Source organism: Ambystoma mexicanum, chromosome 5p (genome assembly GCF_040938575.1).
Source record: "Ambystoma mexicanum isolate Mex_15411 chromosome 5p, UKY_AmexF1_1, whole genome shotgun sequence".
NCBI classification, from domain to species: Eukaryota; Metazoa; Chordata; class Amphibia; order Caudata; family Ambystomatidae; genus Ambystoma; species Ambystoma mexicanum.
In genome coordinates, this window is record NC_090930.1 from 656,001,384 (window position 1) to 656,014,298 (window position 12,915).

The following is a 12,915-nucleotide window of genomic DNA, read 5'->3' on the forward strand; positions in this document are numbered from 1 at the left end:
CTGTTGAGGTCCTAGACAGACACACATTCACCCATCAACTGATTTAATGGCGAAGCGCTCTGCAGGAAGAACCCAGATCAAGACTCCAGAACTCTGAAAGCAGACGGCCCAATCCTAAAGCTGAACCCTTCTCAGCTGGCCTTTAAAATCTTGCAATCTGTTTTTAACCCCAAACTTCCAATGGGCACAACAAATTCAACAGCCGGGCTGTGCTGTTTTTCTGCTTCTTGCCAACAACTCTTGCTAGAACCCAGAGATCCAAACCAATAGAGCAGAGCTGGAAACCAGAGCCAACCCGTCAGATTCAGTCCAAGAGGCCGTGCAGAGACCAGAGTGCCTTGCTGAGTGCAGAACCAAGTGCCTGAATCCTGTCCGGTGGCTAGCAGATTCCAGTCCAAAACCCTTGACCAGATCCTGACGGGCCTATCCCAAAACCATAGTTGTGAGTATTTAGCATAGAACTGTCCATAGCCAATCTCTTACCTTTAAGTAATCCTATCCAACCCATTCTATCATATCCAGAACTGCATTGTAGAATCTCTTTTGTCTGTACTGAATCCTTCTCTCATCCATATAATCCTGTGATAATTGTAGTGATAAATCATCTTTGCGCTAATATATATTTGCTGAAGACAGGCAAGTGTCGCAGCGGGCAAAGATCAGACAGAGGATCCTCTGGACTGGTGGCTGTACCGTTGGTATCTCGCATTTCATAGCCCCTTAGTGTAAAGCCAATCCTTGTTTGTAATCTTCAAAAGCGCATCTTTCAATTGAAATCTTGACTCTTTCTGAAAAAAATCGACCTTTACTAAAACCTTCATAACTTCTAAACCGTACATGCTGGAACTTTAAGTGTCAAATTGAAGCTAACATCCTCAGCTTTCAAACTAATCCAAAACATTTCAACTCCTTATAGTTGTGCCGCAATCGCGCTTAAGGCGCGCGGAATAGTTTGCTGCGATTCTGCATTTGGCTCAATTTCATCACATGTAAAATAGCTATTTCTTGCACTCAACCTCTGAATCCAATTTCCTATCCGCTAGTTATTCAACCATCATTGCTAGTGTTTACCTGAAGCCATCCAAAGCGGCTCCCACTAGTTCTGAATCCAATTTAGCGAATTAGTCATTTTTCAGTGTTTTTCCCATTCATTAGAAGCCACATTCAAAAGCATTTTGGCCTGTTTTAAAATCATTCCTGTTTCTCTCTAAGCTTGCTGGGGGAATTGGGATTGAAACTGCATTTAAGAGTGTTTATTCCTGAAACCTGTTTTCTCTCCTTCCATTTCTATATTGCATATTAGGGGGGATTGAGTAGTATCAGGGGGAAAGAGTGATTGCATTGCATTTTATTGAACACATATCAAGTTTTATTTCTGTGCTGCATTAATTTCCTATCATTGCATTCATTGAACCCACACAAAGTTTTATTCTATGCTACATTATTCTTCTCATCCATACTCCTATTGATTAAAGAGATTGTTAATTGTCATATCACCCAAAGCTGATCATTGTATAAATATTAATAGTGTGATATCTAGATATTGTCGAAATTCATAAAAGTGTGATATATATATATTGTTCAATTCATAAAATAAATCTTTTAACTTTGCAAAACAACCTACTTCTTGGTTCAGTGAGACCGGGGCGATTCAAAGAGAGGGGCGTGATATAAGGGTACATCATTCAGAAATAAAAGAACTTTAGACATAAAAATATATAATTAAGGGTTCCAGCTGGGCATCTCACGCCAGGCATTGACTTAGGTGGAGTGCTGGGTTGAAACCACTTACACTTCCATGTTGCTTTTGGCAGAATATCCCCCTTTTTGTTGGCATTCATTAAATTAACATTTTTTTTCCAGTGCTACTCTTAAGCAAAGTCCTCTTTGAATTTTTGGGTTGACATTTTTTGGCGTATCAACAATCAACTCCTTCATCGAATTGAAACATTCCACAGTCTTATGGCTGACTCTGATCTCATCAATACAACTCATGACTGTATCTGGTAAACTTGCAGCCTTCGGGGATACAGGGTTCCAATAAAGATTACAAATGAGTAGGTACCACTTGTCAGATTTAATTTTTTTTTCCCAATAACACAAGTTGAACAAGAGGTGAGGGATTTTGTGAGAAACTATTTGTCCATCCATTTGCTCTTTTATTAGCTACAAGAAGGCCCGCCACTGATCTCCCATTCTGCCCTTTTGTTGCTGGGTTCAAGAAAATGTCATACCCCTCCAGGGTTAGTTCAGCCATCAACCAGGTTTCCTGGATGCATAACAAATCAAATTTCCCAAATTTAATTCCCCCCTGCCCAAAAAGGTGCGCAAAACCCCTAGTATTCCAAGAGCAAATATTCAAATTTCCAAACAAAGAGGGTTCTTTGGTCTGTAAGGGTTATGATTTAGAGGCTAGGGTCTTTGCTAACCAACTCCAGTGTTCACTTTGTATGAAGTTGGACACTTCACTCTTCTGAGTTTATTTTATGCCTTACATCCAAATCAACTTGCAAGCTCCATCTTAAAGGAAGGTTTATCCATCCATTCGTTTTTCCCGTCTTGTTTTAGATCTTTCACATAATCCTTTCCTCCAGTAGTTCTTTTTTCAGGGTTTCTCTTTTTCCCCTGTGAAGAGTTCATGGGTCGGCCCTTCTTGGGCCTCCCTTTCTAAAGTTTCTTGTTCCTTAAGCCAAAAGCCCATAGTTAACAGTCTATGCCCATCCTTGCGTATAATCTCCTTAGTTTTTTGATCTGACAAGTGAATCATCACTTTATCTAAACGAACTTCCTCTGGGAATTCTATTGATTGGATGTAACTAAGTTTGTCAACTGTTCCCAAAAGCCTCATGAGGTTGGTACGGTTCAGAAACAAGTTGTCATTAATTTTTAAGACCCTTTCTAACAAGAATCAGGAAGCAGCTGTATTGTCGCTTTTCCCAATTGTTCGTGTGATCTTAATGTTGTCGTTTATCTTTGTTACTTTCCTCTCTCCAGGTGTTTGCATGACTTCAATCCTTGTCTTAAAGCCTTTTCTTTTCTGTTCCCCAATTTTTATATTCCTCAATTGCCAATAGTTCGGGGTCCAAGATATCGTTCTCCCTTACCATAGTCCAACTTGTAGAGGAGGGTGTCTTCGTGGTGGTTTATGTCACTATCCTTTCACTATCTGAAAATCTTACTATTAATAGTTTTTTTTGCAGATGCTGGATTTAAGACTACTGTCATGACTCGCAGGGATCACAATAGGTTTCCCAGTCCCCCCTCTACGGTGTCTAACCCCTCCCGATCTCATGCCCAGCTCCGGGATTTACCAGCATCCTCCTCGTTTAGGTTGCCACCACATGGTCCCCAGCGTGTTGCAACCCACCCGCTACGGCGCCCGCTTCACTGGCGTCTCCCATGGAGATTGAGGGATCGACTCCGTGCAGCCGCACTTCCGCATTCCAGGAATGCTTCACGTTCCCAAGACATGGCTGTTGGTCACGTGACCCGGAAGGTACGCACGCGTGCGGCAGCAGATCACGTGACCGGAGGCTGCGGGTCACGTGTCCAGATGGGGAGCGAAGCGCCAGTATTTAAACGACTGCGTCGGTGCAACCAGCGCTTCACAGCTGTTTAAATCCTTGGACACTGTGCTACGTACCTGATCTCTTGAATTCCCGGATACCGACGTTGGACTGCTTCACGGAATTGCTTTTGGATCTCCTTGGCTTTGTTTTTTGAACTACCGGCCACGAACCACGGACTGCTTTTGGACTTTGTCTTCTTTATCCCTGGCACTACGATCACTGGTCCTTGTTCTGAACTTTGACAACGGGTGGGCCCGTTCCATCTCAAGTACGTTGGACCTTCTGGCAATACTTCCCTGATAGGGAGGGTTCTGGAGAATCCCGGAAAAACCCCATAGGTATACCGGAGTACCTCACCGCTCCACTGGGTAAGACTGTTCCAACTTGTTATTGTATTGACTAGTGGTGGTTGTTGGGCGCATAACTTAACCAGTGCTTTCTTTGCAGTGGTCCGGGGTTTCTGAGGGTCTGCGGTTCCGGAGGAAGACGATCTCCCACCTGTGGCCTCAAGGGTTGCACAGGGAGTCTTTTTGCTCCTCCCTGTGCGGCACTTGTGGACAGAGGTCTCTCCTGACTACACGACAGTCAAGTCACAACAACTACCGACCCTGACTCATCTTCTTTCTATCTCTACAGATATCCCATCTGTTACTTCATGTTGGCCTTTTCTTTCAGAGCCCTCATTCCAATGATGGGAGTCAGGAGTATTAGATCCAACTACTTCTATATCATCCGAGTAAGTTGATAAGTTGAGTAGGGTTTCATCAGTGTTGTCTTCTTGTGTCGTTTCTTGTTCTTGGATTTGCGTTTTGGTAACCGAGTTTCCAACCTGGACGTCCACAGCCCTAATGTTGTCCGTTCTCCTGCTGGATGTTCTTTCAAAAATCTCTGCGTCCCTCGGACTAAGATGTTACGGACTGTGGTCGTCACTTTCTTTTTAGAGACCTGCTTACTTGGTTGCGCTTTTACTGTTTTTCGTCACAGGCGTCTGTTTTACTTATGTATCTTTTGCCGCAACTTTTCTTACCTGATCCAATTTTTTCCAGAAAGCCAGTCTCTTCGTTTATGGGGAATCCAAGGTCTTATTTCCATCTTTATCCCCCTCACTTAGTTTGTCAAATTTCTTTGGTGACAGCTGTGCCACGGTCAACTGCTCTTCTCTCTTGTCTCCTTCAGACATGATTCTATCCGATTCTTGTGTATGCGCAAGCGTCGTCGCGGTGGGGAGTAGTTCAAGACTCCCCTCCTCCGCATCGTATGCGCCCACTATTTTAGTAGTGTTCTGGCTTTCATTGTTGACACCCATAATATTCTCTTCTTGAGAGTTCGTTTGTCTCTTGTTTTCGCCCATCGGCAACCCCTGTTTTGTTCCGGGGTCCTTATTCTGGTTCTCATAAGTAGACGAGGACTGTGCATTAGTTTTCAAGAAGAATCTTTCAGAACGTCTTCTTTCTTTTTCCAAAATTATAGGCTCCAATATACCTTTTAATGATGTTGATGTTTTGTTCAAATCTAGTGAAGATTTAATAGCAGTAATTAATCCTTCCATGAATCTTCACAATTCTATTCCGTCTAGATGTATTTGTTATACTGTATGCCAATGGCATATCATCTGGACAATTTACAATAAAACAGTGTAACTTTAAATGGTGGCTGCAAGGTTAAAGCATCGCCACTCTCTGTCCCGTAATGACGTGCCCTCTTATAGTGCAGAGCTGAAACCTTAGCATATGAGGCTTCCTTGCATCGATCTCGGGTTGTGAGCAGGAGGCACTAGGACCCATTGGGTGATTTTCCTCTGACTCCCGAAGGTCTGTCGCCGGCTGTAAGCAGCATCTGCCGTCCTCGCTTCCTTCGCCTTGTCCGACTCGGGTGACGGGTTCAGTTGTGAGTGAGGCTGACCCGGCAGACCCTGCGCACCCCGGCCATCCGCATCCAGTCTTCGCCCATGGCCTCCCCCAGGACCGTAACCATCGTGGCCCTGTCCGTGGCTCTCGGGCTCTTCTTTGTCTTCATGGGAACCATTAAGCTGACCCCCCGGCTCAGCAAGGATGCTTACGGGGAGATGGTAAGTGGCGCTGCGCGGCATGTAGGCATGCCTTTTTCCGGCCTTTTGCCTCTTTCATCCCGGACAGATTGCCGTTGCCAGGGACGGACGGACACGCGCAGGGCCGTGGTGGTACATCTTTAGCGAGTCGTTTCCTCTGGCGCAGCCGCGGCCGCGGCCGCTGTCAGTCGTTTTCAACGCAGAAAAGGCGAGAATGCAATGTCTGTCCCGGTAGATGGGGAGTCCCCGGAGTGGAGTTCTAGCCATTCCGGTCACCGCATTGTTATTGTTTGCAGAGCGGAACGAAGACGCCCGTCCTGAATCCGTTGCCCGTCTCTGCGCGCTTTGTGTGGGTCAGGTCAGGTCACATGGCCAATCAAGTGGGGTTGCCCCGATATTTGTTGTAATGCAGAAGGTTCGGGAAATCGCGGGACGCTCAAATGACTTCTGAGCCTTGCCGCAGATTGGTGTAGGGTCAAGACACGTTCCTATAACCGCTAGTGACCGAAGGGGGGAGAATTTGATTTTTCACCCTTTTTATTTTGCTCATTAGCGAGAGAATGCTTTGTTTTCGTAGAAATGTCAACGCTCTGAAATAAAACATACATGATGATGTCCTGTTCTAAATGGGCAGTTATTACATTACCATCCGTTACAGAGCGCTACAAGAGAGCACTTACGTTAACGTACATATTGCATAACATGGCACCTATAGAGGTTTAAAGCTGTGCTGGACTGCTCCGAAGTGCTTGGCTAGCGCTAGTTTCTAGCACTTTCTGCGTGCAGACGAGCCAGCACCTGCCTTTAACACAGACACGCCTGCTTATTTCGCACCCTCTTCCCGCCAGCCTCCTGCTGTATGTGAATATCAGTGCTGCTCAACATCTTCAAATTACTCCATAAAACTGGATGGGAGGCTGAGCTGAATGGTTCAGTTGCAAAGCAAGAGGGTGGAAGGAGGAGAACGGAAAAGCTGGCGTGGCTCAGGGTGTTTTTAAAAATATGAACGGGGCCACAGGGACGTCATTTCACCAAAATGCCAGGGGTAGCGGAAGTGACATCACAGTGCCACACCCCCAAGAGTGACATCACAGGAAGTGATGTCATTTGACCACACCCCCACAGGAAGTGATGTCATTTGACCACACCCCACAGGACGTGATGTCATTAGACCACGCCCCCACCATGACATCACAGGAAGTGGCCTAATAAAGCATTATCCCTCAGTGCATTAAGGTCAGTCCTATCTGTCAGGGTAATACTTTACATGTGAGAGATTAACAGTTGCAACCTGTTCAAACTCTGCCCCTAAGAAAAAAGGAAACCTGTGGGTCCCAAAAAACTGAAGTTAAGCATGCGTTCAGTGTCATACAGTTTGAAGTTAATTTTGTGGTGTTTCCTGATTAAATGGAAGAGAAAAAGCCATATTTAGTGTTGAAACAACTAGGACAAGGCTGAAATGCATAAATAGATATGGACTAACAGATCAGATCATTAACATATGCTGTACATTTTCAATATGTTGCTTCACGTTCATTTACCTCCCACAGCGGTCACAGATAAGGCTGGATGTCAGCTGCTCAATGGTGGTACTGTTTGCTGGCGTTGAGAACACAGAAAGGAAGGAACTCCCGCACGAAGATGCAGGTCTGAAAATAATAACAAAATATCAGAAAGATTAATTTGTGCAACACCAGACCATATTAATTTTTAATAGAGTTTTAGAGTTCTGGGGCGCACGCATCATGCAAAGACAAACTGGACCACAGAGGCTTTGCACATGACAGACCTAGAGAATGACTTCAGGCCAGGCAAAGATTCATCATTAACCTTCTGTAACTCAGAGGGATGCATGTTATGCACCATTGCCCTAGGATCTCTAGGAACTAGCTCTGTAGGCCGCAGCAGGCCCATGCTGAGTGTGTGGCTCGGGCAAGGAGCAGTTTACATAATGTCGTGTCACAATGTAAAATCCTAGTTAAATGCATTGCAAAATGTATAGGCTGCAGGCCACAAATGACTTGGATTTCATCTGCCTGTGGTTAATTTAAGCAGTTTAATTTGCATAAACTGTTGCTGTAAGCTGGGCTCAGGAGGGCACATGAGCACAGTGGCAAGGGGCACATGGACACAGTGACGAGGGGCACATGGACACTGGCTGGGGTCGGGGGCACATGGAACCGGCAATGAATTATCTTACAGCAGGAAGTAAAAATGCCTCGAATCCCGCCCCAACATGATCTATAAAAGACAAAATGTAACGTTAGTAAAACGAATTTGGTGCTGCCGGCATCAGCGGCTTGCTTACTTTCCCTAATGTAAAGCCCCTGCCGTGCCAGCACTGAATTCATTATACTAACATAATTGCCAACCCTACAGATTTAGGTAGTAGGCTACTGCTTTTTAAGCAGTCCTACCGCCTACAGATTTCAGTGACAGATCCTACTGCTTTTTACAGTGGCAGGTAATGTATGTGACTCTAAGGCAGGCTGCAGGACATAGCATGCAACACATTAGTCTGTCTGTACAGAGGCTGGTAGGTGATTACTTTGATTGGACTCAGAGCAATCCAGTGACCTGACAGCTATGTGACTCTGCCCTGCCTCTGCCCTGCCCTGCACTCTGGCCGGACAGGCCTTAGGTGAACCACTAACAAAGGCAAGTGGCAGAGCGTAACACAATCACACCGCATCTGCCTGTCACGTAGTCACTTATTCTGTACTTGAGTTTCTTTCTCCTGACCTTTCTGCCTAAAATGTTCCTCCTTACATATACATTTTAAGTGTGAGTGCGGGACATGCCTAATCGCGCGTCTGGTCCTAGGGGCTCTAGCTAGCAGGGATGGCATGACCAGGCTTCTGCGAGGATGGGCATTTGAGCTCAGCAGAGTGGATAAATGACACACTTTGATGGGGAGACCAGAAAGGGTTACTTAATCTTGGTGGTTCTTACAGGTCCATATTTCTAAAGGAGTAGGTAAAGGCAACTTTTTTTTTGGCAGAGCCAACCTCTGATTTCTGGATGGGCTCATAGGGTTCTGAGTGATCCTAGCAGGTGTTGTGAGTACAGCCAGAAGGAAAATGTCTTATTGCAATGGCAGAATACTGGCCTTTATTGTGGGCAAAGGAATCATGAAAATGCGTTAGAAAATGCTACCGTGCACTGTTGGTGACCTGACAATTTTTTCACGTTACCCTACAAAACCGATTGCCAATTCCATGGCTTTTTGCCAAATCTTTCACAAAATGTGTGCTGTAAAATGTACCATTGTAGTCCTGGATGTGTAGCTCCTTCCTACTAGCCTGGGTTTATGAGGCGCGCTGTGCATTTTTATTGCTGGGGATGCATGGGGTGGTTTGGTGGGGAGTCCCTGAAAGCTGTCACACCGAGACGAGTTTCTGATGGGTTTAATGGATTGGCACATGAGCTGAGGTCTGGAATGCTAGCAGGCTGGAATGCTTCCCAAAATACACAGGACAGGACACCTATCAAGCAGTGGGGGTTGCGGTCCGATGAACTCAAGACAGTTTGCGACGTCCATTGAGGAAATATACAATGTTGTGTTGTATTTCTCCAGGGTATGCGAGTGCACTGATCGGGAGGTCTTCCATGGGAAATGGGCTTCTTGTGGGAGGCAAGTACCTCCCTGCACAATATGTGTGTTCAGAAAACTTAAAAAAAAGAAATAGCCTAGAGTTTGAACATCTGTAATAGTGAACGTTAATGTAGCATGCAAAGTCAGCATATGCGACGTCTGTAGACACACAGTAACACTATTTAGACTGGTTAGCCTTTCATTTGTGAATCTTGTCACTTGCTGGTGCTAATGTCCTGGGCTGTGCACTCAAAAATCCAGCTGTTCTTGTTTCCACTGGAGGAATTAGTCAATGGAAACACGAAACGGCAGGGGGACGGGATTCCGTGCGTTTCCCTTGCAAGTGTCTCTGGAGGCAGGGTATGACACAAGACGTGCACAGAAAGGGCACACATCTGCACCCACAGCACCACACCACTGTGTGAGCATTTGGGGGGGGTCAACAAGTGTTTCAAATGTCTTCACAGGATGGTGCTGCGGTGCTTACAGTTTACACCTGACCATGTTTACATGATCACTGCAATATTATATGTTTCATAATATTCACATCCGTTGCAATGTGCCCATGTGAAGTGTCTTTTGAAAGTACTTCAACTTTGCAATAGGGGGAGAGGAATATGTTCAGCCGTCTGTTCAAGCGTGCTCTCCTATAAAACAAGCTGTTTGCCTTTTCTTGTCAAGTTTTTTTTATAACATACTGGCCGTCAGCACTGGCTCAGTAACAGGAAAAGAGGCAGGGAGAGTAGGACGGGGGATTATAGCATCAGAAGAAAAGGGCAGAGAAGGGAGGAAACGGGAGATTACAGAAACAGAGGAAAGGGAGCAGGGAAGGACGGAAGGGAAGGATTGCGGTAACAGACGAATGGGGGATAGAGAGGGAAGAGGCAGAGTACAGTAACAGAGGAAAGGGATACGAAAAAAAGGAAGGGAAGATTACAGTCGTAACAGAAAAGTGGGACGCCGCGAACCAGGACAAAGAACTACATGTAGAAAAATAAAGGGGGAGAGAGGAAGAGATGGGAAGGAAGAATGTGCAAGGAGGTTTGTGGAGAAGAATAAAACGGAGAGACGAAGATGGGAGAATGGTGCGTAGGAGGGGGGAGGAGATAAATAATAAGAGCAAGGAAAGCGGAAGGTTTTCGACACAGATGCAAGAATGACACCTTTCATAGAGCGCTTGTTGCCACAGGTCGTGCCGTTTCGAAGCGCTGTAACTAAGAGGAGCTGTTTTTCATGATAATCTACAGGCGCAGGGAGGATAAAAGGCTGAGTCGTTTTTTAGGTTTCCAGCACCGGACTGGCAGATGGAATACACATTTTACGTTGAGGGCTGGGGGTGGGGGGGTAATTTACGAGCTTTCAGAAGGAAAATTCAAACAGAAGCCATCAAAAGGGCGGGGTGGGGAGCGAGAAAACAATTAGGAGGACGCGTAAAGGCAGAGTATTGGAAGAAAGGAAAAGGCTGAAAAGAAAAAATAAACACAGTGAAGGAAGATGAGAAGGACACGAAGGTGAGAAAGTGGGGAGGGGGGCAGGGCAGGAAGTACCAGGCCGAGAAACAAACAAAAAGAAACATTATAGGACGGGAATAGAAAACAAATTGAAGAAAAATAAGAAGACGGTGAGGAAGAGAAAAGTAACGAGATAAAACGATAAGAGGGGTGGAGAGACGAGATAAAAACCAACAAGAGAAGCGGGGGAGGGCAGGGGTTTAAGAGGGGCAGAGAACAGAGGGGCAGAGAACTGAGGGGCCGAAACAAAGGACGTGAGAACCAGGGGAGAAGGGAAGACCAGGCGACGGGGAGAGGGGACACGAAATAACCGAGGGGAGAAGCTGGCGGAGGGGGGGGCGGAAGCAAGCAGCAAGTCGGCGGGGAAGGGAGAGAGCCGCGAGGAACAGGACCGGGATAAAGACAGACCCGGTGCAAGACAGAGAGGCCGCTGAACGCGGACACAGAATAAGGCACCAGAGCCGGGCTCTGGCCCCCGCGTAATATAGAACACACGGTGGAGTAGAAAGGGAAGAGAGGGGGCGACAGAAGAGCCCCCGGGAACCTCCAGTGCCGGCATCTCGTTAATAACAGCACGTGTCTGAGTTTCCCCCAGGTTTCTCTCTAATGGGACGGGGAGGCCGGCAACTCAGAGTCACCTGCGCAGGCAAGACCCAGGCCGAGTTGTGACACACCTCAGCCTGGGCCTTTGGCTAGCGGCGCCGCGGCCACAGGGGAGTTCAGCACTAGAACCCGCCGCGGCAAGGACGCCGCATTTCCGACCCCACTCACCAGATCCCAACCCAGCAGCACACTACACGTGACGTGACGACCTGAGAGACAAACATACATAAATCTAATAACTTTAACTGACTTACCGTGTTTGTTGTTTGTTGGACAGCGTGAAGCAGGAGCGCCGTGCCACACCACACGTGCTGCTCACAAAATGGAGGAACGCAGCACGCAACGCTTGGTGGCTGAAGCCACGCCCCTCCCAGAGGTCGCAAGAGAGTGACAGAGGTCGCTGTCCAATCAGCAGAGGTTGCTCTTGCGACCTCTGGCGACCCCCAAATGACGTCCCTGCGGGGCCAGTTACAAATCACATTTTTGGGACACTATTTAAATAACCAGAACACTGAAAAAGAATGTCCTGAAAATCTGTATTTGATGCGTTTTCAGACGGGGCACTATGAGAATTTGAGTGAATTACTTACTTTCCTGTAATCTTTACTTCTGGTCTTACTCTTCCTCGTCACAGTACGTATGTATGCGGCAACGGCCCCCATGACATAACCCATTTGTAAATGTATTTAGCCCCCCTGCCCACTCTTCGTGGAGGTATATAATCTCCACGATCTCAGTTGAGTTCTCCATGATGGCCCGTAATGTTTCCGGAGGGCAAGCCGTGAGGACGAGGCAGGAGTACGGACGAGGAATAGTTGGGTCAATCAATAAAGATAACCCTTAAGTACCCGACTCGTTACCTCCACGTAGGAGTGTTTAGCCACTGGAGATGTCTGATTATTTGTACGGGTGATAGATTTATGTTCTGTTAGTCTTTCTTTGATTTTGCGAGTGGTCTGTCCTACATAGATCCTGCCACAAGGGCACATTAGACCATTTATTAGAATTTTGAAATCACAGGTGGCAAATTGTTTAATATGAATCCTTTGTCCTGTTCTGGGATGTCTGACTTGGTCTCTTTTTTGGATGTTGTTGCAGTGACTGCAATTTAAGCAAGGGAAGGTCCCAAACTTAGGTTTGCCCAGAAAGGTTTATCTACTCTGATCTGTTTTTTTTTTTTAGCCTTCACCAGATCGTCTCTCAGGTTTCTGCCTCGTGTATATGCAATTATTTGTGGTTTGGGAAATAATGTACACAGTTGAGAATCTAATCTCGTGATCTTCAAAAGTCGATTAATTTGCCAGCTCTGTCTGGAGTATTGCATGAAGTGTACGAAGGTTGGATCCTTATCGTGTATTTTCGGTGTCAAAAGACTGGTTCTGGTTTGCATTGAACATCTGTTTCTAGCCTTTTCCAATATATTGTCGGGATAGCCTCTGCTTTTAAATCTTTTGGTCACTTTTGCTATGTTTTCACGGTAGGTCTGATCTCCTGAGTTAATTCTTTGCATTCTCAAACATTGGCTCAACGGTACATTTTTTTTTCAGATGGTCAGGATGATAACACGTATAGTGCAACGTGTTGTTCACA

General features: G+C 46.0%; 1 protein-coding gene across 2 annotated transcripts in view; it reads left to right on the forward strand.

Moving 5' to 3' along the window:
- The first annotated feature begins 5,233 nt into the window (after positions 1-5,233).
- TMEM35A (transmembrane protein 35A) overlaps positions 5,234-12,915 on the forward strand; it is a 100,024-nt gene continuing 92,342 nt past the window's right edge. Inside the window, exons 1-2 of one of the 2 annotated variants that reach the window (XM_069613019.1) lie at positions 5,234-5,637; positions 7,167-7,263. In XM_069613019.1, the coding sequence (XP_069469120.1) occupies positions 5,518-5,637; positions 7,167-7,263 (217 nt within the window). In that variant the 5' untranslated portion in view covers positions 5,234-5,517. The remainder of the gene's footprint in view (positions 5,638-7,166; positions 7,264-12,915) is intronic. The other variant, XM_069613018.1, reaches the window with a different exon arrangement.